Below are 26,226 nucleotides of genomic sequence, written 5' to 3'. Positions count from 1 at the left end.
GCCCTTGGAGGCTTGGTCTCAGCCTCAAGCCCTAATCTGGACCTGGAGTTGGCCTGGGTCTCCTGTGGCTGGACTTTGGAGATCATCTTCACATCTGGAGCAGAATCTTTTTCTGGGTTAGGGACCTCCAATGTGCCTATGGCCCAGTTGGCTTCCAGCTTCACGTCACTACAGGAGAGAACCCAGCACAGGATCAGAGACCCATGTTTCCCATATCAGATTCCCTACACAATGTCCCAGTAACCCCTTCCTACACACATACTCGTTTTTTTTTCTGCTCCCTGCATTGACCCTGGTCATGGAGGACTTTCAAATCCTTTCCTCTTCCCACTAGCTCCCAGTCTCAGTTCTACCTGATCCACCCTTACCAGGATGTCCTTAACAGTCACAAACTCAGGAATCCCTAGTGAGTTCCCCAGAGACTAGCCCCAGATCCTCTTTGTGCCCAATCAGCTCCTAGGGTGACCTGGGCAGAAGGTCAGGAGGGTGGAGACCCCAGATCTCCTTCACAGTACTGCTCCAGTGTACTACCCTAGCCCCCTGACATACACACTGGAACCTGGCAACTGAAGTGTACAGACGGACAGCTGCTTTAGAATCAATGCCATTTCTCCCAGGCCAATCAACCTCCCCGCTTTACTTTGTCTTCTTTGAAATTATTCTGCCTCCCCATGGTGTGACTTTGGCTCCAACCCAGGGTTCAATGGTGATTTTGAAATAGGCAGTGTAGGTCCAGCAAACAAAACACTCACATGATCACATGGGCCCCTCTGCCTGTTCACTTCCCCTCCAAAGACAGAAGGGCAGAGCCCCTCCCCCCTCTCTCTGCTCTCTCTTTTTAAAATCTCTAGCACCATCTCCTACCCAGGAATTTCTTTGCCCTTTCCATTCCTCAAAGTCCTTCATTTGGGTCAACCCCTTGTGGATCCAACACTCTCTTCTATTTTCCCTGCCTGGAGACAGAGCCAAAGAGAAAACCCCCTGCCCACACATCCTGATGACTCCTGATTCCAGATCTGTCTCCTCCAAATCAAGCCAACCAATCAAATCCTCCATCCTCTCACTTTCAGCCAATTATAACACTCTCTCATATAACCTAAATTAAAGTTCCACTAACCAACCTACCAGGGGACACAGACCAGATACTCTGTTGGGAATAATGATCGCTTGGCTGGATTTTTTTAAAACAAAGCATAGCCAACCAAGTGTGGTGGCTCATGCATGGCTGTAATCCCAGTGAACTGGGAGGCTGAGGCAGAAGGATGGCAAGTTCAAGGCCATCTTCATCTATTTGGCAAGACCCTCAGCAACTTAGGGAGGCTCTGTCTCAAAATTAAAAAATAGAAAGGACTGGGGATGTACCTTAATGGCAAAGGGCCCTTGGTTCAATTTTTAGTACTAAAAATAAAACAAACCAAAAAAAAAAAAAAACATGTTGGGGAACTATGGGGTAATTGGGAGGTGGCTTTAAGCTCCTATGCCATAGATACAGCCTGTGTAAACACTTGCTATACACACAGAGCTTCAAAAAGGAGATCTCTGTCTTCCTCTTTCTTTTCCAGTTCTTTCTAATCTGATTTCAGTGCTTAAGGCTCTCCACAACATCAGGCCAGCATTCAGAGGGAAGGGGAATCCAGGTTCAGAGGTTTTAGAGCACCTGCAAGGGCCATTACTGACAGGGAGGCTCAACACTTTCCTTTCCTGGGGCTGGGATATGGCTCAAGTGGTAGCGCACTCGCCTGGCATGCGTGCGGCCGGGGTTCGATCCTCAGCACCACATACAAAGATGTTGTGCCAGCCGGGGAGATCTCTTTTGGTGTAACTGGGTCACAAAACCTATCCAGAGAGTGAGGAGAGGAAATACCAGGAGTCAGAGGTCCCAAGTGGTCTAAACTGATCTAGAACCAGAGATGGGATTGTGGGGGCAGGGGGCAACAATTGCTCCCCTACCCACTGCCAGCAACTCTATACCAGCACACAGATCTACACACCCAGGAACCACCTAAGTGCCAGGCTCTGGGGACACGGGTCCTGGATATGCACAGGTTAGTTCCTGGCTCCTATTTGCATCTCCAGACAACCTGAGCTAGTCATTCCTGCGTCCTTGGGAAGTACAAGCTGCTGATTCGATGGTGACTCCAGCAATACTCCACTGTCCACTAGGGGGAAAAGCTTGAGCAACTTGTACCTGGAACCCGTCTGTCTAATTCAAGACATTAGGCTCCATTCCCTCTCTTGCTTTCAGAATGGAGAGACTCCAGGGGCGGAAGAGCCTCCTGTAAATAACTGTTCTACATCTCAGATCAGGCGGTTTGGGTGAGGGTGGGAAAGTGAGAAGTGAGGGTGGGGAGCTCCTGAGGTCACAGGGAACAAGGAAGACTTTCCAATCCTTCCCTCTTCTTCCTTTTCCAGATCCTCCCTCTACCCTTGTTCCTTTGTGGGGGACATAAACAAAGGTTTCAAGGTCTCTAGACCTTGAGGTGAATACTGAGAGCAAAGTAGATCAGGGGTTTCAGGACAAACCAAACTGTGGGCTGACCCCATAATTCTTTTTTTTTTTTTTTTTTTTGTACTGGGAATTAAACTCAGGGGCACTTAACCAGTGAGTTCAAAATATTTTTTAAAATATTTTATGTTAATACTGTGTCTGGCTGACTTGCTTAGGGCCTCCCTAAATTGCTGAGACTGGCCTTGAACTCACAATCCTCCTGCCTGAGCCTCCTAAGCCACTAGGATTACAGGTGTGCACCACCACACCCAGCTGGTCCCATAAATCTTGCTCCCTTCTCTTTCCACCCCCCAGCACAGCACCCTGTAACCTGGCACTCTGAAACTAACTTCCATAATGTATCCAGGCAGAGGCAGAGGCAATCCCATGCCCCCAGGACACTGTGGGAAATGTAGTTCAGGAAAGTCCTGAACCAAACTCCAGGAAGGGGGGCATCCTCCCTCATCCCACCTCCTTGGGGGCATTCCTTTAATCTCAAAAATATAAATGATTGCTCCAAGGAAGTGGGTAATGGGAGTCAGTACTGGGCATGCTGGGAGCTCACCCTCCACTCCACTTTCACCGACCCCTCCCCACCTGAATTATTAGTGCCTTTGAAGCTGATGGCTTTTCAGAACTATGGGAAGAAGGTGTCCGAGGGAAGGGAGGAAAGATGCAGCAAGGCGGAGACAAAGAAGGCAGCTACACAAAGAGCCCAAAGATGAGAGGGAAGGGAAACAGATAGGAGACAAAGGGCGCCAGGAGATGCGGGGCTAGAGAGAGGGAGCCCCAGGAGGTTCCCACCGGGAATCAAACGTGACACCTGATTCCAGGTAAGGAGAAAAGAAAAACTCTTAGCAGGGCACTGCCTTCCCAGGGGACCATAAATAGAAATCGTGACACACCCACTTCTTCCCAGGGTGTCTTGGGGAGGGGAGGATATGAGTCAAGAGGAGGATAAAGTCAGAAGAGGCTGGGAGAGAACACATGGAACGCCGAGAAGAGGGGACAGCACGAAGCGGGGAGGGCTGGAAAGTGCCCGGAGCAGAGGCAGGGGACCAGAACGACAGCTCAGCGAGTGGGGGAGGGGTTTGTCCCAGGGGGCGGCAATCCGGGAGGAGGGGGCCGGGCTGGAGAGTCTTCTCGGGTGAGGGTCTGGCCTCCTCCCCTTTCCGGGAGGGAGAACTTGAAGTGGAGCAGGCGGGAGGGAGATTCCGAGGGAAGCAGTCTACTTGGCAGGGGTCCCCCTGGCATTGGACCCTAAGGACAGGTGGGAGCCGAATGGCGACGGAGGACAGTTGGGAGGGATGAGGGAACAGAGCCTTGGGACACCTGAGGCGAAGTCTTCCTCTAGTTATCTAGGTCACCTGACAGGGAGGGGTTGGGCCGCTGGGGGCGCGGTCGCTTTGTCCCCTGGAGGGCGGTGGCCTTCTGCTGTCCCAATTCAGCGGTCGAGGAGCAGGCCAGCTCCCTGGCCCCGGCGCAGTGCTGCCCTACCTGCGGGAACCCGGGGCGCGGTGCTGAGACGCGCAGGTGGCCCGCGGCGCGGAGTGGGGGCCACTAGGCGCCCCGAGAGTCAAGGGCGGAGGATGCGCCGGGACTGGGCCGCGCCGTCGGATCCCGACTGGGACTTCGAGTGCAGACGCCGGGTCTGGGCCACAGCTCAGCGCAGGACCGCTGATCAGGGTTCGGGTGGCGCGTGCGTCTCCCGGGGCGACGCTCCGCCGCTGCCGCCGCGGCCCGGCGGCTCCGAGGGGCGGAGATCCCAGCGCCGCGGAGGAAACCCGGGACGGATCTGGAGCGGACTCCAGCCCAGCCCGGGACTCGCGGAGCGGGGAGACCTGGGGCAGTGTGGCCGCGGCAGCCGGTGCCGGGGGTGGCAGTGCAGAGTGCCCACCAGACCCCGCCTCAGGTCCGCCTGAAGAACGGGCCAGGGGGCGTCGGGTGACTTGGGTTTGCGCCGAGAGTTGGTTTCTGACTTAGTGGTCACCCCGCCCCACAGCATCTCTATGTGGGTCCAGGAGTCCCCAAGGGCCCCAAAGTCGCGCTCCTCCAAGGGCCACCCTCTCTACAGAAAGGCTGCAAAGGGATCAAAAAAAAAAAAAAAAAAAAGCTGAAAAGCCCTGAAACAAGAGACCTGAAGAGGCAGAAGTTGTGAGGCTGATCAGAGCTGAGCAGGGCCAAGACTTCTGGATCCTCTCAGCACTGTGGGGTGGCGGTGGGGAGCAGCCCTGTCCCCCTAGGTGCACAGGGCCCTAGCAGACCCTGTCCCCATCTCTTCTCTCCCTGGCTCAGGCCTAGGCCCTCTTAGGGTAGCACCATAAAGACTTCCAGGTGCACCATGGAAACTAGACCAAGCGCACCTGGGTGGGTGGGAGAAGCGTGGGAGGAAATATAAAGCATGGACCTGTGCTTCCAGGAGCTAGTGCAGCCTGAGCCCCTGACTCATAACCTGGGGAACCGGCTCCTAACTCCTGAGAGGCTCAGTATCTCATCTGTAAAGTGAAATTAGCATGTCTGCAGTTCCATCCTAGAAGGAGCCAGGAAAATGAAGGACAAGACCCTCCTCCGTGCAAAAATGTGGGGGATGTGGAAGAATCCCAAGGCCTGCTGAAAGTGTCACCCTCTGCCCGGCCCAGCTCTCAAGCTCCACCCCCTCTCCCCAGGCTCAGCTCTCAAGCTCCACCCCCTCTCCCCAGGCCCAGCTCCCAAGCTCCCCACCCCCCCTCCCCAGGCCCAGCTCCCAAGCTCCACCCCCTCTCCCCAGGCCCAGCTCTCAAGCTCCACCCCCTCTTCCCACCAAGGTTTATGGCTCACCGACTCATTCATTCCATTTTTGTACTTTGCAAGGGGATAACTCCATAACCTAGCGACCTGATTCCATTGGCTATGCTCATGTGATAAGGTGGAGGCTTGTGGTCCTAGAGGCACACACAACCCCATCAAGGGCTAAAGGGATGAGGATGGGGTGGAAATGGAGCTTGCATGGGCCCCAAAGTAACTGATAAGTCATTCAACATAGTGAAAGACCCCAGCCCAACAACCTCAGGCCTAGTTGCAAAACCACCGAGGCATGTCACAAACCTACGCAGGCACCAGAGGTGTTTTTCAGACAATCAGTTAGGTGTAACCGGGTGAGAAAGCACAAAGGACCAGGTCCTAAGGCATGCCTGAATGAGCAGCAACAGGAGGACCAGAGTGCTAACATGTAACTTTTATGTGGCTTTTCCAGTAACATAAAGTGAAAAACAACTTTGCCCTTTAGGTAGCCTATATGCTGGGTTTAAAATTAACTAATAAGAAACCTATTGTTTACTGTGCGCGAAAACTGCCCCTTTACCCTATAAAAATCTCTGTATCCCCAAGCCCGGGGTGCCAGCTCACCAAAGCTCCGGCTGAGGTTCTGCTGGGCACCCGCAGGCGCCTGTGTCCCAATAAATCACCTCTTGCTTATTGCAGCCAGTGTTTCGTGTGATTCTCCTTGGACAGGGAAACGGGGGTCTTTTCAATAGAACATCCCCCATTTCTGTTTTCTGTACTGCTACCACTTGGTGTGCCACAAAGGTATGGTTAAGATGGCCTTGGGGCTGGGCTTGTGGCTCGGTGGCAGAGCGCTTGCCTCCCACTTGTGGGGTACTGGGTTCGATCCTCAGCACCACATAAAAAAATAAATAAATAAAATGAAGGTACGTATACATCTACAACTTAAATTACAAAAAATAAAAAGATGGCCTATGCCCATTGCAGAAAAGCATTATAAAAGTTAAGTTTCCGGGAAAAAGGGCAATAGTGGCAACAGGGGGAGACCAATCACACTCTAATTTCACCCATTTCATCGGAAGCCTCACCCTTGGCCACCTGGATTGGTGTAACACTCACCCATTTCTGGTCTCCACAAATGATCAGAACTGAAAGTTTTCCAAAGTTCCAACTCCTCCTTATGTCCAAACTACGGAGAAGCAAGGTGTCACCATAAGTCCCACCTCCAGGCTACTCACAAGGCCAATCGACTGGTTCCAGTCTCCATTCTGAGACTTCCAGGGTAGATTCTGGCATCTAGATCTCCCTGGAGGATGAGGGGACGTGAAGGGTTAAAAGATGACTTTACTCCTGGATGTCCCTGCCAGGCAGAGAAAAATAGTGGTTTTCAGCATCCTTAAGTGTCCAGAGGATGCAGCCAAGTGGCTGCTGCATTTTGTGGATTGGCCACAGTGGAGTGTGGGATGGGAACAGGATCTGGCTGGGGAGATGAGGGTAGGTGTGAGTATTTAGGCACTTTACAGGGGAAAGTAAATTCTGAGAGGTTCGCCCACTTGGGCCAGATCCCTGCCCTATCTGAAATGTCCCCCAAAGGCTTTGCTGAAGGTCGTCCCTCTGCCCAGCCCAGCTCTCAAGCTCCACCCCCTCTCCCCAGGCCCAGCTCTCAAACTCCACCCCCTCTCCCCAGGCCCAGCTCCCAAGCTCCACCCCCTCTCCCCAGGCTCAGCTCTCAAGCTCCACTCCCCTCTCCCCAGGCCCAGCTCCCAAGCTCCACCCCCTCTCCCCAGGCCCAGCTCCCAAGCTCCACCCCCTCTCCCCAGGCCCAGCTCCCAAGCTCCACCCCCTCTCCCCAGGCCCAGCTCTCAAGCTCCACTCCCCTCTCCCCAGGCCCAGCTCCCAAGCTCCACCCCCTCTCCCCAGGCCCAGCTCCCAAGCTCCACCCCCTCTCCCCAGGCCCAGCTCCCAAGCTCCACCCCCTTGGTCTCCAGCCTGGGGTGCTACTGGGAGATGGTAGAACCTTTAGAAGGTGGAGCCCATTGGAAAGAAGTTATGTCATTAGGAACACACCTTTGAAGGGGGATATGGGGACCCCATTTTCTTCCTCTTTTCCTTTGCTTCCAGTCACCTTAGGAGAGCATGTGCTCCTGCCATGTTATAAGGTGCTGCCACAGACCCAAAGCAACAGGGCCAAGCAACCATAGAGAGAAAGCTTTGAAACTGTGAGCACAAACAAACCTTTCCTCTTTTTAAGTTGTTTATCTTGGGTATTTTGTTACAGCCTTGGAAATCTGACGAGCACAGTCCTGAAGCTGGTAAGGGGCATGATCAGGTCCTCTGACTGCGTATTCAGATCTCACTGCCTTCTCACCCATTAGAGGTCCCATGGGACAAGCGATGGGAAAGTACTTTGAAACCATCAAGTGAGCATTGGTGCTATTAATACTGGAAATGTCCTTTGGCTTCTCTGGGTTTTGTAAATGCTCTTTGCTCTTTATGGTTGGGTCCTGCATGTGGATTTTACCCTTGGTGCTGGTTTATTTCAGTCTTTTATTTGGGAGAGCTAATGGTTTGTCCCCTTTCTTGACTAGATGTGCTTTATCATCAATAGATGGAACCGTTGATCCCTGTCACCTCCCTGCTCCTCTTCTCTTTCTCTCTCTCTCTCTCTCCCCCTTTCTCTCCACCCCTCCCCAAGACTGAGGGTCAAACCCAGGGCCTCATGCATGCTAGGTGAGTGCTCCCATCATAGAGCTGCACTCCCAGCCCCAGCCCTGTCATTTGAATTTGCCCTGCCTCTGTACATGCCCTCTTCATCCCCACTTTGACTCCCATTGTCCCCTCCCTCCATTAAACCATCTTGAATCGTCCTCCCCAGTCTCCTGAAGACCCCTGCATCCTGAGATTCTGGGGACCAGGGTTTTCTTCTCCAGATACTTGGTTCTCCTTCCACTCTCTGTGACAAGTGATTCCTCTGGCTGGGCTATTCCCCCGCCCATGAGTCAAATCCTGACCTCCCAGGCTGTCTTCAGCTCTCCACGGCACATGCGCACTTAGAAAAAGTAACAAAATAAAAGAGAGGATGCTTTACAGGAACTGAGCCAGGCAGTTCATCTCCTTAAGATCTTCACAAGCATTTGATTTTGCAGATAACACAGGGGACCAAAGTTCAAAGGGTTAACACAGGGGACCAAAGTTCAAAGGGTTAAATAGCTGGCCCCAAGACAGAGCTGGTGGGCAAGTGGCTAGAAGTCTGACTCAGAATTATAGCACTTAAAGGGATCATCCAGATCATCCCAGAAAGCAGGGTGTCACAGATGCTACACACCGGCCGGTGAGTCATGGGGACAGTTTCTTTCCTTAGCTATAAAGAGGACATGGCACCTAACTTCCAGTAAGGACTGAATAAGATATGTATGTGAAGTGCTTGGTGTAGTGTTTCTGGCACAGAAATTCAGTTAATGGTAGGAATTATCATCTAGCCAACTGGAGCTGTAATTCTCCAGGGGGATACCTTGCAGCTTGTGCTTTGGAAGAGCAGAGGCCTCTCTCTTCTTTATTCTGCAGTCAGGACTCAGGAGTGAGGATCACCTCCACACGGTTCCTGGGTTGGTCTGCGTGACCGGCAGCATCAGGCAGATGGGATTCTAGATTGAAAGGCTGCCGTTTTGTGTTGGCCTCTGACTTGGTTTGCATGTGGCTTGTCTTCTGAAGGTCCCTGTGTGGGAAGCGTGGTCCCCAGTGTGTTCCTCTAGAGCAGCTAGGCTTTATAAGAGGTGGGGCCTCATGGAAGGTCATTAGGTCATTGGCTCTTCATGAATGGGCTAATGCTGTCTCAAGGGAGTAGGTTGTTCTCCTGGGTCTGCTTTAGAACCCTGGAGAATGAGGAGTTAAGTATCCCCAACACCTCCCCTGAATTTTCTGCACATGTTCCCACCATCGTAATGCTATTCTCCACGTGACCCTCACCAGCGTGGATAAGTTGTTGGCACCATGATCTTAAACCTCCAGAACTATGAGCTAAATAAACCTTTTTTTCTTTACAAAGTAGCCTGCCTCCTATATTTTGTCATAGCAACACAAAATAAGACAGCATCCCTCTCTGTCTCTGACTGTGTGTCTCTTTCTATCTCTGCCTCTCTGTCTCTGTCCATTTGGCTCTGGCGGGGGAACCATCTTCTTTGTCTTGAGAAACAGCCTGTGGGGAGGCCTCTCTGTCAAGGAACTGAGGTCTCAGTCCAATTGTAAGAACTCAGCTTGGCAGCAGCTACATAAGTGAACCTGGAAGTGGAGCCTTTAGCCCTGGTTGAGCTTGGAGATCCTGCAGACCATCACAGCTTTCTGCCATCTCCTGACTAGCGTCAGAACTCAGGGTGAAGCCCCGACCAATTCCTGACCCTCAGAAACTGCAGCAATATATGTTTATTGCTGTGAGCTTTTAGATTGGCAGTTAAGTTGTTACAAATTAATAGGCAATTGACACAGTTGATATTTATTTCCCCCCCCCCCATTCTGGGGCATTAAACCCACAGCTAATCATATACTGTACCACTGAGCTCCACCCCCATTCCCTGTCTCTCTTTTTGCAATTTATTTGTTGAAGAAATAAGATTGTTTGTCCTCCTATACAATTTTCCTCCATCTGGATCGTTATTTCTTTTTTCATCGAGCTGGGGCTACACTAGGGGAGCACTCAGCTACACCCCAGCCCCCCACCAAGGGCCCTGTACTGGCCACAGCCTCAGGGTGTTGCTAGCACATTCCTCTGTCCTGCTTGTCCTGTGGACTGCCCTGTCCATTAAGGTGGCCATTAGCCACGTACGACTACTGAGTCTCTGAAATGTGTGGTACAACCAACGGACTGAATCTTTAAGCTAACTTTAATTAATATAGTTTTTTTTTTAAGTCATTGATTTCGGTTATTGGAAAACTTAGGAATGTTCAGGATAACTTCCTCAATTGTGAATCTTTTCTTTTAATTGTGAATTTGACATATTCTGTGTATATATTGAAGTGGTCTGAATGTTTATGCCCTCCCCAGATTCACACAGAAATCCTCCCTCTGGAGAGGATGCCAGGAGAGGGCTTTGAGGTGACCGGGTCCTGTGGATGGAGCCCTGGTGCATGGGATTAGTGCCTTGATTAAAAAGACCCAAGAGACACGCTTGTCCCTCCCACTACCGAAGGTTAAGTGAGAAGGTGTTTGGACCCTCCCCAGACACTGAATCTGGTGTCCCCTGATCTTCAACTTCCAGACTCCAGAACCATAAGAAGTCAAGTTCTGTTGTTCGTGAACTGTCTAGAGTGTGGTATTTTGTTGTAGAAGCCCAAGTAGACTAAGACACGGAGGGTCACATGTTTCCAATGGATGTTTAGCATCTAAACTGAAATATATTGGCAGTGTAAATTACACATCAGATTTCACCTGGTTTAAAAAGAGTGTAAAAGATGGGTGTAGTGGCACACACCTGTAATTCCAGAAACTCGGGAGGGTGGGACAGGAACGTAGAACTTGGTATCTGAGGCTGAGCAGATGAGTCATGGAACTGCTAGATCCTCCTCCAGGGACAAGGGGAAGTTCTTCCACAAGTTATGGGACAATGGAAGGCAGGCGAAGGTACAGTTCCAATTACATCCTGACAAGTTTATTCTTGTTCTAGACCTGGCTACAGACACAGAGCCAGTCGGCACATAAGAATGATACAAGTTAGAGGGTAGGGTAGCCAGGGTGATGGCTCACACCTATAATCCCAGCAATTTGGGAGCCTGAGGCAGGAGGACTGCAAGTTGAGGCCAGTCAAGGCAATTTAGGAAGACCTTCAGCAACGTACTGAGACTCTGTTTCAAAATTAACCACTGAGCTGGGAAGGTGGCTCAGTGGTTAAGCACCCCTACATTAAATCCCTAGTAAAAGAAAAAAAAAATTAGCAGATGCTGAGGCCACACAGAATCTTAAACCCTGAAGATTTTTCATTTGCTTGTTTGTTTTTGTGGCTCTGGGGACTGAACCCAGGGGCACTTTACCACTGAGCTACATCCCAGGCTGCTTTTTTATTAGGAGTCAGGATTTCACTAAATTGCCCAGGCTGACCTTGAACTTGTGGTCCTCCTGCCCTAGTCTCTGGTGTTGCTGGGGTATAGACGTGACCCACCATGCCTGGCTAGGCCATAAAGTCTTAATGAGGACAGTCCACGAGGACGAGAGCTGGCTCCTCCTGTAGGCCCCTCTCTGTTCCAGGTCCTTAAACCTTAATTGGTATAATCTTCACAGTCCACAAATTGCTGAGCCCCAGGCTCTGCAGGAAAGGGAAGCACCCTGAAAATTAAATCCTGTCTCCACTTGATCCTTTTAGATTTTAGGAAATCTAAAAGCCAGGGGGGGGGGCAGAAGCCAGCTTCATATTCAATTCTCTCTCTTCAACCCCGGGGATCATTCCATCCCTCCATCTTCCAAGTGTCCTTGATCACACTCTGTTTTGCCCATGGGGTCCCACCACCCACCCTAACTTCTCCCTCTCCCTAAATCCTGCTCACTCTTCGAAGATACCTCTCCATGCAGCGACCTGCTCCAATTCTGTCCTGATGCCTGGCAGCTCTTAGCTGAGCCATGGTCTTTATTTACAGAGGGGCTCAGCAAAGTTGAGAGACCTATCCAAGGTCACACAGCAGCTCTGCGGCTTATCGGGAGGGGAGGGGTCAACAAAGCTAGACAAGCTTGCTTCTAGAACTGGCGTTTATTGGAGGATAGAGCGGCAGGAAGTAGAGGTGTTTGAACCCTGGGCTCAGGGCTCAGCTGGGAGTCCAAGGCCAGGTCTAGTGGAAGGTGAGGTGGGTAGACGCAGGGACACCGTAGCTCTCCTTGTGGTCCTCAAACAGTTGCTCCAGAGCCCTCATGTAGAGCGCGTGGTAGTGGTCGACCTGTTCCTCCGTGGGGCTGAGGCACCGGGGCACAGGGATGGGGTGGCCCACTACAGGGAAGGGGGACCCGGGTGAGCAAGAGGCCTCCACTGCTGCCCACGCGGCCACGGGTGACTCTCTTCCCGGGACATGGCACTCACCCACCGTGGTGATGGGCACGGCGAATGGCAGCAGACCCCAGGAGTTGGCCGAGAAGAGGCCTCGGCCCCAGAAGATGCAAGGAGAAAAGCCCATGAGCTTCTTGAAGGTGACCTGGCACAGATGCTGCCAGGAGTCCTCGGCAAAGGTCTTCAATTTGAAGACGTCATTCTCCCCAAAGGAATACACGGGGACCAGGGAGGCCCTGGGAAGGCGGGCAAGAGGGGAAAGGTGTCTCCAAGGGCCCATGTGTGGCTGGCTCCGTCCCCAGAGTGTGCTATTAAGTGGCAGGGGAGCCTTCAGGAGGTGGGGCCTGGTGGGAAGTCTTGGGTCTTGGGGCAATGGCCTTGAAGGAGATAGACTCTAAACTCTTCCTCTTCCTTCCTCTTTTTGGTGTCTGGCCATAAGGCAAGTGGTTTGTGCCTCCACATATTTCTGCCATGATGTGCTACCTCGCCAGTGGCCCCCAGCAATGGAGTCAACCAATGCTGGGCTGAAAACTCCAAAACTGTGAGCCAAATTAACCTTTTCTCTTAATAAATTGATTATCTCAGTGATAATTTGTCATAGCAACGGATAGCTGACTGACACAGGGTGGGTGACCAAGCTCCTGCACAGCCGCCGCCACACAAGCACCTTGAGGGGCAGCAAGGCCCTCCCCAGGCCTCTTGACGCCACATTCCAAGGCCTTTCGAAGCACATGAGTTAGAAGAAAGGGCTCGCATTTCGTGGCATGTGGTCGTGTGGCATGTGGCCTTCCCATATTCCTTCTCTCAATTGGTCTTTCTATTGACCTACAGCAAGAGAATGTCCCTGCTCAGTCCCAGGTCTGACCTTTGAGAGAGGGTCAGGGCTTCTGAGCTGCTGACTCGCAGCAGGGGGGCCTGGGGGAATCAGGACAGCGCTGGTCAGAGAGAAAGATACTCCAGGGCTGACAGGAGCTTCCAGATGTCCCAGCTACAGGGACCTCGATATCAGGGGCTGAGGAAGCACAGGTCCCTCAGCCAGCCACCGGTTCCTGCTCGTCCACTCACCCGTGCCTCAGGGCCAGGCGTACGAAGCCTTTGCGTCTCCTGAGTACGACATGGTGCTCCCCTGGGACTGCATACAGGGCCTCCTGGGCACCCCCAATCAGGATGATCACCACCTGCCCAAGCTGGGGCTGTGACAGGATGAAGTCCAGGCTCTGGTGGCTCACGGAACACAATCCTGTGGACATGAGCAGCGGGGGGCAGTCACCACCTCCCCCAAGACTCCCCAGCCCCTCAGCCCCACCCTTTAGTACTGGAAGAGAGAGCCCCACATTCCGTTCCTTCAAAACCCCACCTCCCCCATCCCTGCACCAGCATCCCCAACTGGGGCCCACTGTGACCCATTGCCAATGCTCAGGCCAGGTCCCTGTCCTGAGTGGGGGTCCTGGTGTGGGGGGAGTTCTGGGGCCGGGGAGAGCCCTCTGGCCTCTGTATGCCTCCTCCCGTTGAACTTCAAGCTCACCATTGAACATGATGTATTCTCGGTAGATTGGGAGGCAGAATAGGCCAGCCAGAGTGGCCAGATGGGGCCAAAGCCCAGGAAAGAGCTGGGAGAAGCTGTTGCTGTCGGTACAGAAATTACAGAAGATGCCGTTGGCCATGATCCCATGTGGGTGGGAGCTCAGCACGTAGTTCCGGTCAGGGGGCAGCTCTGCTGTTTTCACTAGCTGCAGGGTATTGGGCAAGATGAGGAGGGGGCACAGCGGGTAAGTCACCAGCTAAGAAGAGGTGTCCTCTGCCTCAACAGGCTTCAGAGGTCAAGGTCCTAGGATGGGGTCAAGAACTCGGAGAGCCCACTCTCTCAGCCACTGCCTGAGCTTTGGCAGCAGGGTACAGGATCCAGGATGGGGAGGGGTGAGGAGGTATGTGGCGGGGGAGGTGACCCCTCTCTCTGGGTGGAGACCCATCACCTTGATTGGAAAATAATCTCTTTGGTGTTTCCAAATCGACCAGTTCCTCATCCACATGCAGCGCCTTCCACCTGCAGGGCAGAGATGGGGGTGGAAGGGTCCCTGGCAGCACCCGCTTACCTTCTGTCACCACCGGGGACCCTGTCCAGAGCTCACCTCGGTTAGGTGTGTCCCAGTCCAGGTAGAGCCACACCAAGTAGAGGACAGAGAAGGCCCAGAGAGGCGTGAAGAGGAGGTAGACCATGAGAAGGGTGAAGAACAGGCCTGGGGGGAGGTGACCCAGAAAACCAGACTGGCTTCTGCAATTCTGTCATTAGGTCCAGCCTCTCCCCTCCCTACCGCCCGCACCCACAGTCCCAGCTTCCAACACCAAGCCCTGGCCTTCTCCTCTGGCCCTGGCCGTGTCCTTTGGCCCCAGGGGCATCCAGGCCCTCAGTGCCCTTGTGACCTGGTTCCCTGCAGCCATGCCCCACCCTGCTCACTCACCCATGAAGATGACGGTCAGCACATATTGGTAGGCACCTGCTACTTCTAGCGCCTGCTTCTGCAGGGTTTTCCCCTGGAGGGAGGGTGAGGACTGAAGGACCTGGGAGCCGCCCATTCCAGCAGGACCGATGATGAAGGTTTGGCACTCTGGCTGCTGGCAGGTTACCCCTGGAGGTGTGGGGAGATCTCTGGACCTGGAGCCTCAGCCGTCTCTAGGCTTTTTGGTCTAATCTTTGAACTTTTTCCGGTCAGATGGTCTGGGCAGGCCTCTGGGCGGGGCTGAGAGTGGGGGAAGTGGGTGTGCAGGGGAGGAGCGGCACCCGGTGCCTGAGGAGGTGAGGTGGGCAGGGGGCAGGTAGGAGCTGGCCAGCCCCCTCACTGGGTCCCAGTGGGGAGCCTGGATCCCAGCTGAGACTTTGATCTCCACTGCAGCCGAGCAGGGGCCCCTGGCAAGACTTGTTTGCAGGTCCCTGGGGGAGTCAAGGCTCCCCAGGAGAGCTGGCGCGCGCTGGACCTCCCCACCGGGCACAAACACACACACACGTGGGTCTGTTCCGATCTTTAATTCCACTCCCCCACCTGCGGTCACCGAGGGGAAAGGGCAGGGCCAGCAGGGAGCGCCTAAGTGAGGACGAGGTGCCTGTCTGCGGGGACTCCGTAGCGCTCCTTGTGCTCCTCGAACAACTGCGTGAGGCGCTCCACGTAGAGCGCGTGCAGTGCGTCCACCTGCGCCCGGCTGGGCCGCGGGCTTCGCTGCACTGGGATCGCTGCGCCCACTGCGGGAGGAACCCGAGGCGACAGGGCCAGTCACTAGGATGCTCGGCCCGCCGCCCCCCCTCCCTGCCGCTGGCCACGGGGATCGGCCAGGACAGAGTTCGGGCCTGGGGCGATTGCAAAAGGCCGGCCCGGAGGACGAGGTCGACGTGCCAGACGCGTGGGGCAGAGCCGGGACACCAGGGCCTAACCAGGGCGCGGCGGGCAGGGAGCAGGGAGCAGGGAGCCGGGGAGCCCGGGAGCCGGGAAGCAGGGGAGCAGGGAGCAGGCGCCGGGCCGGGAGCGCAGGGGCCGGGCTCACCGACGGTGTGGATGGGCGAGCGGAAGGGCATCAGGAGGCCCAGGCGGCCGTGGAACAGCGGCAGGGCCACGCTCAGCAGTGACTGCAGCGCTTCCTGCGCCCTCCGCACCCACGAGCCCCGGGGGTTCGGGAACTGCCGGAAGAGCTCGTTCTCCCCAAACGAGAAGACAGGCACCAGCGAGGCCCTGGAGGGGAAGGCGCACCGCTGACCCCGGCCGCGGGGCGCGCGGTGCTCCTCCCCGTGGGCAGCCCGTGTGGACCCCCCAGCCATCCGACGCTCCTCACCCGTGTTCCAGGGCCACCTTGACGAATCCCTTCTGCTTCCGGATCCGCAAGCTCAAGGCTCCGGGTTTTGCCTCCAGCGCTTCCAGGGGCCCTCCCACGGCCAGGACGGCCACCTGGCCGCCCCCAGGACGGGACAACAGATAGGAAACACTGGCCTTGTCAGAGGAGACCAATCCTGGAGGAGGGCAGAGGTTAGGGGACTCGACGCCTGGGTTTTCAGGGGAAGACACTGGGAAGGCGGAGCTGGGTCTAGGAGCCCGGAGAGGAGGGGAGAAACCAGTAAATGACAGCGGGGGCTTGGGGTCAGGCTCCTGAGCCTGGACTTCCTCCTCCTTACCGCTGGTCATGATGTAGTCCCGGAAGATAGGGATTTGGAACCAGCAGGGCAGCATGAGCAGGTGTGGCCTGAGGCCAGGGAAGAGGCGGGAGAAACCGGTGGCCTCGGTGCAGAAGTTGCCGAAGGCCCCCACCACCAGGACGCCATGAGGGTGGAAGCCAAAGAGGTAGTTCCGGGAGGGATCCAACTCTGCGGTTTTGACTAGCTGGGGAGCAGAGGGCACCCCATCCAGCAGGTGAGACTGGGCTTTGGGGATGGCTGTCCCAAGAGTGTCCTGAAGCCCCATCCCCACTACACCTTCCCAGGCCTCACCGATATGGGGAAGTAGTCACAGAAATGTCTCCAGATGGCCCAGTTGCGGACCCAGGCTGAGCGCCGGCCGCCAGCCCTGGGTGTGCTTCTGTCTCCATAGAGCCAGATCAGGTAAAGGACAACCAGGACCCAGGCCCGGCCTAGGAGAGCCAGGAGCAGGGCCACCAGGCACACGGAGCCTGGAGAACAAGGGAGGCGCACTCAGGGCTCAGGTGTTCAAGCCCAGCCTCCCCTCAGCCCTTTCCTAGTTCCGCTGCATCCGGGAGCCCAAAGAGCCCTACATTGTCTTCCTCTGGAGAACGGGGAAGCTGAGCCCACGTGCCAGGTTTGCCTGGATCCTCAGGCTCTGGGGACTCACCCAGTCCCAAGAAGGAGAAGACCCACTGCAGGACCGCGAATGCTTGGAGACTCCGGCAAAGGAGGCTGGGAGAGGCCTCCATTCCGCAGAGGGAAGTCACATAGGGACAATCTACAAACGCTTATCGACCTCCTTTTTGGCTCAATCCACTGACCTTGACCCCTGGCTCTGGTTCCGCCCCAGGTTCCGCCCTTGTTGCTGACCTGCCCCCTGAGCCTCTGGAGCCTGAATGAGATGGAATATCAGTCCCTGAGCCCACAGGCTATGACCAATAGGACCACACCTAAATGACTGGGGTGTGGCCAGGAGCCTGGAGAAAGGCCTTGAGTGTCCTGGTGGTCAGAGCCCAGGCCTCTTCAGGAGCCAGGCCAGTCGAGATCCTGGCATGCTGTGAAGGGCAGGGCTCTGGACACCAGGGAGAACAACTTGAAAATCTTATATAGTCACCAGGCCTGATCCTGGGGGCAGGGCCTATTCCTTAAGGAGCAGCTCAGGCCTCTGGGGCAGTAGGGGGAGTCACTCCAGAGAGGAGGGCTTTGTGGGAATGGCTAAAGATTGATGAACCCCTGGAGACAGGGCCTTCTAAACAGTGGGACATGCTCTTGAGCATCCTATCACCATGAGAGTATTGACCTATCCCCAATATTGACCAGAGGCCTGTGGAGATGAGTGAGGGAATGTCACTTTAATTTTCTTGGACTGAGCTGAGCCTGGCTTTGACCTTGCAATCCTCCTGCCTCAGCCTCCTGAGCTGCTAGTATGAATGTCACTTCTCTCTCTCTCTCTCTTTTTTTTTTTTTTTTTTGGTACTGGGGATTGAACTCAGGGCGCTCCACCAATGAGTCACATTCCCAGCCCTATTTTGTATGTTATTTAGAGTCAGGGTCTCACTGAATTGCTTAGCGCCTCACCGTTGCTGAGGCTGCCCTTCAACTCCCAATCCTCCTGTCTCAGCCCCCAAGCTGCTGGGATGTACCAGGCATCCTGCTGAATGTCTTTTCTTTAGGGATGGCTGATCATCCCCACCCCCACAGGTGCCTTTGTTACTTGCTCTTTACCATAAAATACTTTCCCATCTCTGGGGCAATTCTCCTATTAAGGTCATCTCCTCCAGACTGTTAAGTGAGGAGAGGACAGGACAGCTATCATGCCCATCATGTGACTCACTCAGCACCTAGAGTTCAGGTGTCAATAAATGAATGGAGAAGACAGACACAGCCAGCTTCCGGTGATCAGGCCCTGTCACAAAGCCTGGGTGTACTCCTTCTGTCCCTGTCCCTGCCTGCCTCACTCTGCTGCAGACCTCCCCATCCAGGGACCCTTCCAGGAGTGTTTTCTCCTGTCCCTGCCCAGCCCACTTTCACCCACAGGTCACAGCATGAGGGTGGTGGCAGATGAAGTGAGAGGGACATCTTTCTGGAAGTCTGGCCAGAAAGATGCTCACCCATGGGGAGCGATGACCAGCCCCCCTACCAGTAAGGAAGGTGTCAGTAGTGAGGTTTTCAGGGAGGCTGGGCAGGGAGAGGGAGGGGAGGATCCTAGCTTTGGGTGGGGAGAGGTCCAGAGGCAGGAATGTCCCAGAATAGATAAACAAGCCTGTTGAGTTTGAAAAGGGCTTCAAGGGGAGATAAGTCTAGAGGATTTAGTGTTGGGCTGGCTGTGAGGATTAAGGATTGAAAGCTGGACTCCAGACCAGCTCTCAGGAGTCCCCCTCCCTGAGCGTGCTCCAAGTTCTATTCCAGGAAGCTTCCCAGGGCTCCCTCCAGAGGGCTCTCCAGATCTTGTCCCAGTAAAAGCATAGGTCCCAGCTGTTGGCAGGTGGCAGGCAGGGTTCCACCCTGTCCTTCCTTATTGGAGACCAGCTTCCGGAGGGATCTGCTTCCCCAGCACCGTCCCTGGAGCCTGGCTCAGTGCTCGCCACCCTCCCTCTTCAGGGCTCTCATCTGCGCCTGACCCTGAGTCTGACCCTGCGTCCTCGGGTGCTGCAGCCTTCTCAAACACTCTCCAGCTCAGGCAGCAAAGGGGATAGAGGATGTGGGCCCCCGGGAAGCTGCCAGGCTCCTCCACAGGCCCCTCCACAGGCGGAACACCCTGCTTCTCTTCCTCCCTCTGGAGGAAATCAGGGTCTCCCCTCTCCTCTGGGTGCCAGGAAGGGGGACGAGGTCAGCAGGTAGATGAAAGATGACACATGGACCCGAGAGTTACAAATCCTCCTTTACTGGGAGGGGGCTGAGAAACCTTAATAATTTATCACAGGGGGACTCCAGGAACCCTTTCCCATGAGCCCCGGGGGCTGCAGAGTGGAGTGGGGCTCCAGGGGCTTCCTGAGAGGGCCTTGGGTGGGGTGAGGTGACACATTCTGTCCCAGGCGCAAGGGACATACTCAGGAAGAGAGGAGATGGGCAGAGCCACCTCTCCAAGGATGGGGGGGCAGGCCCCCCAAGGCACGGTGGCAGGGAAGGCTTGGCAGAGTGGCTGAGCGTCAGGGGTCGACGAAGGACACCATGATGTAGCGAGTGCCGCGCGTCGTGGGCAGCCCCTCGTGGTAGTGGGTGAGGCGGCCAGGGTGCAGGAGCCCCCAGCCCTTTCTCGGGGATGAGATCACACAGTCATAGCGCAGGAAGCGGCAGCCACCTCCCTGGGGAGGGAAGGGGACAGAGAAGGAGTGGTGAGCAGCCATGGGGGATGGAGGGGTGAGCAGGTCCGAGGGGGCCTGGCAGGTAGGGCTGTGGTACAGGCCAGGGGGACAGAGGGAGGTGCCCCCAGAAGGGATCCAGGAGACGACACTCACAAAACACCTGGGGAACTGCCCAAAGGCCCAGGCAGGGGCTGGAGGCCCAGGTTGAAGTGCGGGTGTGTGTGGGGCTGGCCGCGGCTCACCTCATAGTCCAGGCCTTTGTGGTTGAGGGCGACATTGAGGGTGAAGGTGGACGAGTCATGGTGTGGCCGCAGAGAGGGCTGCTCATCCGGCCGGTAGCGGACCACGAAGTTCATTACTGCCCGGGTCTGTGGGGACACGAGGGAGAGGCTGCAGGGAGGGCTGGGGGTCCACGGACTCTTCTGACAGGATGACAAGGAGCTCCTGTCCAGGAGGGGCCAGGAAGGGCCTGATGCTGACCAGTATCAAGGCCGCCCTGGGGCTCCACCTGGCCGCTCCCCGCCCTGGGCTGCCTCCTGTAGCAGCTCCTTGCTGGGACCCAAGTCCATGGGGTTCCAGGGGCTACAGGGGATGAGTGGCCTGCCTGGAGACCCCCAGCTGGGGGAGACGGCGGAGCCCACCTTGGTGTGGTAGCCGGGGAACAGGCTCTCAGTCATGGGTCCCACGTACGTCCTCAGCAGCTGCAGCCACTGGTCCTCGTAGCCCACTTGCTTCATGTGGATGTCCACGGTGGGGACGTTCTCATAGCCCCCAGCCAGCCTTGAATCCTGAAGGCAGTGGGCACTGAGCACCTGGGGGCAGCACCGGCCTCCTTCCTTCCCTTGTCCCTAGGCCTTGACGCTCATGTCCCCTCCATCTGAACAGTTTTCTGGTCTCTCTCTCAGCTTTACTCGCTGATGCCTGGAGTCTCAGGAAGCTGTGGCCTCTGCAGTGAAGGCCCCAGATTCCTCCCACGGCTACCCAAGGGCCCCTGCTTGGCTCCGGCCTGTGGGCTTGGCCCCTGCACTGTGCCACCTGGGCCAGCAGCTCACTGAATATGCCTTGAGTGGACGTCGTGGTGCCTCTGGGCCTCCCTCCCAGTTGGGCCCCCTCACTGCACCCACTCCCGATTTCACGGTCTCTCTGCCAGACCCAGTGTCCGCCTGTGGGAGCCCGGCCCCTCTCCCCTCACCTCGTGCCGGCCTCCCGACCACTGGCCATAGCTCTCCATCTCCTCCACCAGCTCGTCACACATTTGCTCTGACAGCAGCGGGAACCAGTAGACATCCGGGCATGGCTGCAGAGGGGGACAGGGCTGGGAGATGCGCATGGGGGACACGCAGCACACAGGTGAGCAAAGGCAGAGGGGCGGGGAGGGCCACCCGAGTGGGGGCCGGGCCAGGAAGAGAGGTCAGCAGAGAGGGGGGAGGGGCAGGGCACAGATGGCAAGAGGGACCAGCCCCCCACCGGCACTGGCACAGTGGCTCCCAGCAGCACGTCCCCTCCTCTTTCTTTGGTACTGGGGTCATACCCAGGGTACTTCACCACTGAGCTCCCCAGCCTTCATAGACATGTTTATTAATTTTTTTTGTTTGCTTAGTTGTTGATGGACCTTTATTTTTCATACATTTATTTATACGAGGTACTGAGAATCGAACCCAGGGCCTCACACATGCCAGGCAAGTGCTCCACCACTGAGCTATAAGCCCAGGCGTTATTTTTAGATTTTTATCTTGAGACGGGGTCTCACTAATTTTCTTAGGACCTCACCAAGTTGCTGAGGCTGGCTTTGAACCCGCAATCCTCCTGCCTCAGCCTTCCGAGTCGCTGGGAGTACAGGCTTGTGCCACTGTGCCCAGCAGTACAGCCCTCTCTAAAGGTATGATTACACCAACATGGAGGGTCCTCAACTCACGACGGAGGACTTTACGATGGGCTTAAGGGAACGCAGCCCCATCCTAAGTTGAGAAACATCTATGTATTTAAAAGATGAAAGGAGAATCACTGTGATTGACGCCCGGATTGGGGCTAGAGGCCCACCTGCTCAGCCTTTGCCTCCCTCCTGCCTGAGCAGAGCACCCCCAGGTCCCTGGGAACTCAGTTTGAGAACTGCCAGTCCTAGTGGAGGACCCAGGAGCAGGGTCTCCAGGTAGGCAGTCCCCAGCAGCTCACCTGTTCCACCAGCTCCTCCCCGTCCAGCGCCCGGCTGTAGTTCTCGTGAATGTACTGCTCCCTCCAGTCCTGGGGAAATGTTGGGGTGCCTGAGAGGAGCCTTGCTCCCACCCTCTCTGGGCCACCCCCCCACCCCGGCAACATGGGACCTTCCCAGGAGCCCCTGTGTGTTGGTGACATCCTTAGCCAAGGGCAGGGAAGGAGCATTCCCTGAGGGAGGGCCACTCACGACGGGGTTGTCGAAGATCTGCCAGAGGTCGGGATGCAGGTGGTCAGTGTCATAGCGGGAGGTGGCCAGGAGCCGGCCGAACTCGTGCTGATTGCTGAGGTGGAGGAAGATGCCCTGGCGCAGGGTGGGGTGGGTGTGAGAGGGGCAGAGGTGATGCTCGGTGGCTGCCCCTCGGCCTCCCAGCACCCAGCCCCAGGCCCTGTACCCTAGGCCCTGCTTGCTCACCTTGTCTCGCAGGCTCTTACAGAAGGCCATGTCCGGGTCAGTGTCACTGCCAGAAAACACCTCCCTCTGGGGCAGCTCTGTCCTCAGGGTTTCCCCACGGATCACATATGCCTGGGATATGTAGGGCACGTTCCACACGCCCCTGCAGGTGGCGATACCAGGGTCAGCGAGGTGGGAGGCCCCCCAATTCTGCCCAGTCCATCCCAGAGGCTTCTTCCTCGGGACACCCCAGCCCTGGAGTCTGCCAAGCACTGCTGGTCTCAGCCACCTGATCCACAGCTGGGACCTACCCCACAGCCATGACACAGCTGCCTAGTGGCCACATTAGACCTGAGAGTGGGGGCCAGGGCGAGGGTCCGATCTTTGCACAGGGGAGGAGGGACCCCGCCCTGGAAGACTCACATGCGCTTCCGCTGCACAAGCTCCACATAGTCCTCGGAGCGGGCGTAGTACTCATCGGGGCTCAGGGCCCCCCAGAAGTTGGACCACAGCTTGCCATGGCGGGACAGCATGGGGGCGATCACCTTCCTGTGGACAGGTGGGGTGAGGGCTGGGCAGAGGCCTGGGGAGCCTTGAGGGGGGGAGGGGTGAGGTGGCTAGGGGTGCCAGGGCATGTGGGGTGCCCAGCCGGGCGGGGCCACCTGTTCTGCTCGATGAGGATGCGCAGGGTCTGCATGTTGGTGAGGACAGCATCGGCATCCAGACTGAAGTAGAATTCACATTCAGGGTCCTGCCGACAAGTGTCCCTGGAGGTGACACACCCACACAGATGAGCCCAACAGGGAGCAGAGAGGGGAGGGGACTAGGGGGTGTGTGGGACCCCTCTTTACCCCAAGGGGAAGAAAAGGGATGGTCCTGCCCCTACCCAGGGTCTCTGCTGTCTGTGGAGGTGGCCATGGAGTGGTCCAGGGTGGCGGCCCGCACCCTCCCCACCAGGTCTCACTCACATGGCCATGTCCCTGGCCTCGCCTGGGCTCAGGGCCTCTTCTGGCCCCACCAGCTTCACAGCTGAGAAGTGGTCCTGGAGCTGATGCCAAGACTCTGCGATGTGCGGCTCATGGTATACCTCCTGCGGCAGGCAGAAGAGGCGGGCTGAGCGCTTGCGGGGGTGGCGAGGCGGGAAGGGGAGCGGGCTGCAGGCAGGGCAGGGCCCGGGGAGAGACTGGGGCTCTCACGTTGTTGTGCAGAAAGAGGGTGACCCTGTCAGGGGGATAGTCCAGGAGCAGCAGCCGCTGCAGGAAGCGGGGCAGGAACGGGGTGGGCTGTTCCACGAACACGGCCAGCAGCACCCGGGGGGGAGGCTGGGGGGCGCAAACAGCGGAGCTCAGAGGAGAGCCCAGGCCCCTCTGCCCCTCAGCCGTTGCCGGCCAGTGGGTTCCCAAGAGCTCCCCTGCCTGACACACTTCAGGGTGCTCTGGAACCCCAACCTGGTTCCCTTCCTCACCTGCCCCCCCGGGAGTGTCCTCCGGTCCCGGTTGCAGAATCCACAGCCTCCCTGGGGAGTCCAGCCATTGGGGACATAGTTTCCCAGGTAGTTCAGCTGCAGCTGTGAGGGAGAGACGGGGAGTGGCTGGGGTGGAGGAGGGCAGGGGCAATGTGAGGGAGGTCGGCCCAGAGGACGGGGCAGCAGGGTATGGAGGAAGCTCTCCCGGCACCTCTGCTGCTCAGGGACTTGGAGGGGGCTGGGAGTGCCCAGGGCATGGGGCAGACAAGGGCACCTTAGTGGGACCATTTCCATGGACCACGACGGGGAGTGTGTCATAGGCCACGTTCCGGATGCGCACACGATTCCGATCGAACTTTAGAACCACCTCGTCTGGGGAGGAAGGCCAGGTTTTACATTCCCTTTCTCTGGGAGTTGCCAAGCAATGGCTTCTTCTAAATGTGGGGTCCCAATTTCTCCAGGAGATGAGGGTGCCTGGGCGGCAAGGCCCCTAGACGGTGGCTCCACTGGGACAGGAACCTCTGCTCTCCCCAGAGCTCTGACCAGGCACTGCCACCCTGGAGCTCCACCTGCTTCCTGTGTGACCTGGGGTGAGCCACTAGCCCTCAGGATCCAGTGTCCACATGGCCGAGGATCGGTACAGGGTAGACAGCCAGGCACCTTCCCCTGTGAGATCTCGGAGGCTGGCACCTCGGCACAAGCCCCACTGCTGCTTCGTTACCGAGGCTGGCCCAGTGCGGTTTACTCAGGGGAGCCACAGGCCACCAGGAGCCCCTCCCAATCAGGACCCCGAGCAGTAGGCCCCTCGTCGCCCACCGTCCAGTGCCTTCCTCCTCACCTAAAGCCCCATTGAGGTTCTGGAAGATCCGGGACTTATGATCCAGATTAAGGCTGAGTTTCTCCTGGATGGGATGAGCAGGGAGATGAACGGGAGGTGGGATGATATCATTTCCCACCCTCTTCTCTTTACACCTCCAAATCCCCTTCCGTCTGCCTCCCCCAGGCAGAGGCCTCCCATAGGCACAAGGCTGAGTGCCCCTCTCTGGCCCCACCTACCCTCAGCCCGGGGTCCAGATAGAGCCTCGTGTAGAAGAGCTGATCATCATCATCGTCCTTGTACTTCCACTGGCGGACAATTTGGTGGATAGTGGGGGCGAAGCCAATGAATCCTGGTGGAGGGGGCAGGGGAGGTGGTGATTTCAAAATCCAAAGTCCCTAAAGGCCTGGCCCCACTGTCCCTCCAGCCCCCAGGCACCTGGAACACTCTTAGCCCCTCTATCTCAGGCACTCTGCCACTCACCACCGGAGTTGAGGAAGCGCTTGCCCGTGCCCACCTCAGGATACTGCTCTGCCAGCCCCCACTCAGGCCAGCAGAAGCCTTCTGCAGAGAACAGCAATCGGCTGCCACTCTGGATGAACTTCTTTAGCAGCTCTGAGGGGCTGCCAGCCAGAATCACATCATAGCTGAGCAAGGAAGGGGAGGATGAACAGGAGACCGCTGGGAACCTCAGCATCTTTATCCCTCCTCATGTTCACCCTCTCCTTTTTCCCCCATCCCTGGCCCTTTTACCTGTCTACAAACATGATGACCATGTCTTCCTGGTCTGCATACTTTTCCATTTCTTTCTTTAGCCATCTGACCTTCTGTCCTCCACCAACTGTTCGAGCCACATCACCCCCTCTCCAGTCCTCTCCCAGGCCCAGGGTCTGTGGGAGATCCACATACCAGGGAGGAATCCAATCAACAAGGACTGAGGGCTGCCCAGGCTCACCGTGGGAGCCCGGCACCAGTTCTCAGCCCACTCCTCACCCAGGGTCCCCTCCTCACCCGCACAGTATAGTTGAAGTACTCAGCAGACTGCAAGAAGCGCCGGTATCCCTCTGTTTCCGCGGTGGCCACGGTGATCACCAGCAGCTTCTCTAAGGTCAGCCAGGAATGGGTACTTGAGACTTCCTAGCCACGTGCCTGACTCTCTGCAGGACCCCATCGATCCCTTTCCCTAACTCCACTTCGGTCCTTTTCCTCTTCTTTCCAGTTCCCTCTAAATTCTCCCCACCCAGGTACATTTTTGACCCCAGTGAGAGCCAGGTGGGAGTGACATCCAGGAATTCGGGGTCAGTTTGCATGGAGAGGCTGAAAACTCCAGTTCAGGGTGGGGAGTGGGCAAGGGGCCGCGTGATACCGCCCACAGGCGCGTGCGGGGCTGGAGCCCCGACCCTCCCCGGCCAGGTTGGCAGACACTGTCCGTCCAGCGCCCGCTCGGCCCGCTGGCGCTCCGGGGTCCTCACCTGGGTTGACCGGCTTGCTGCCCCGAGGCCTGTCGGAGGCGGAGGCCGCAGGAGGCGGCGGCAGCAGCAGGAGCAGCAGCAGAAGGAGCCGGCGGCCCGGGCCGGTCGAGGCCATGGCGGGGAGCAGGCCGGG

The 26,226-nt window shown here is 56.6% G+C and overlaps 3 protein-coding genes across 4 annotated transcripts; all 3 read right to left on the bottom strand.

Annotated features, from left to right (window-relative positions):
- Positions 1-11,996: 11,996 nt before the first annotated feature.
- Mogat3 (monoacylglycerol O-acyltransferase 3) lies at positions 11,997-14,921 on the bottom strand. Its single transcript, XM_026396907.1, has 7 exons — positions 14,730-14,921; positions 14,400-14,507; positions 14,244-14,314; positions 13,796-14,000; positions 13,336-13,510; positions 12,304-12,506; positions 11,997-12,213 (listed from the first exon to the last, which is right to left on the bottom strand). Exons 1-7 carry the CDS (start codon positions 14,842-14,844, stop codon positions 12,059-12,061), a joined length of 1,032 nt encoding a protein of 343 aa, XP_026252692.1. The 5' UTR covers positions 14,845-14,921; the 3' UTR covers positions 11,997-12,058.
- Positions 14,922-15,309: 388 nt separating this feature from the next.
- LOC113188551 (2-acylglycerol O-acyltransferase 2-B-like) lies at positions 15,310-17,217 on the bottom strand. Its single transcript, XM_026396908.2, has 6 exons — positions 17,097-17,217; positions 16,739-16,917; positions 16,427-16,631; positions 16,090-16,264; positions 15,805-15,989; positions 15,310-15,505 (listed from the first exon to the last, which is right to left on the bottom strand). Exons 1-6 carry the CDS (start codon positions 17,176-17,178, stop codon positions 15,351-15,353), a joined length of 981 nt encoding a protein of 326 aa, XP_026252693.1. The 5' UTR covers positions 17,179-17,217; the 3' UTR covers positions 15,310-15,350.
- Positions 17,218-19,315: 2,098 nt separating this feature from the next.
- Plod3 (procollagen-lysine,2-oxoglutarate 5-dioxygenase 3) lies at positions 19,316-26,224 on the bottom strand. 2 transcript variants are annotated; one of them, XM_026396903.2, is made up of 19 exons: positions 26,094-26,224; positions 25,633-25,724; positions 25,375-25,511; positions 25,105-25,268; positions 24,861-24,973; positions 24,643-24,706; positions 24,079-24,176; positions 23,805-23,906; positions 23,536-23,661; positions 23,308-23,429; positions 23,002-23,106; positions 22,763-22,888; positions 22,361-22,502; positions 22,136-22,249; positions 21,907-21,975; positions 20,927-21,031; positions 20,376-20,522; positions 19,977-20,102; positions 19,316-19,734 (listed from the first exon to the last, which is right to left on the bottom strand). In XM_026396903.2, exons 1-19 carry the CDS (start codon positions 26,206-26,208, stop codon positions 19,579-19,581), a joined length of 2,223 nt encoding a protein of 740 aa, XP_026252688.2. In that variant the 5' UTR covers positions 26,209-26,224; the 3' UTR covers positions 19,316-19,578. The 2 variants fall into 2 exon arrangements, with proteins under 2 accessions (XP_026252688.2, XP_026252687.2); XM_026396902.2 differs by having other exon boundaries at positions 22,136-22,502.
- Positions 26,225-26,226: the final 2 nt, after the last annotated feature.

This window comes from Urocitellus parryii, chromosome 9 (genome assembly GCF_045843805.1).
Source record: "Urocitellus parryii isolate mUroPar1 chromosome 9, mUroPar1.hap1, whole genome shotgun sequence".
Taxonomy (NCBI): domain Eukaryota; kingdom Metazoa; phylum Chordata; class Mammalia; order Rodentia; family Sciuridae; genus Urocitellus; species Urocitellus parryii.
The sequence above is the reverse complement of the archived record's forward strand: the minus strand, read 5'-3'. Positions and strand labels throughout refer to the sequence as shown.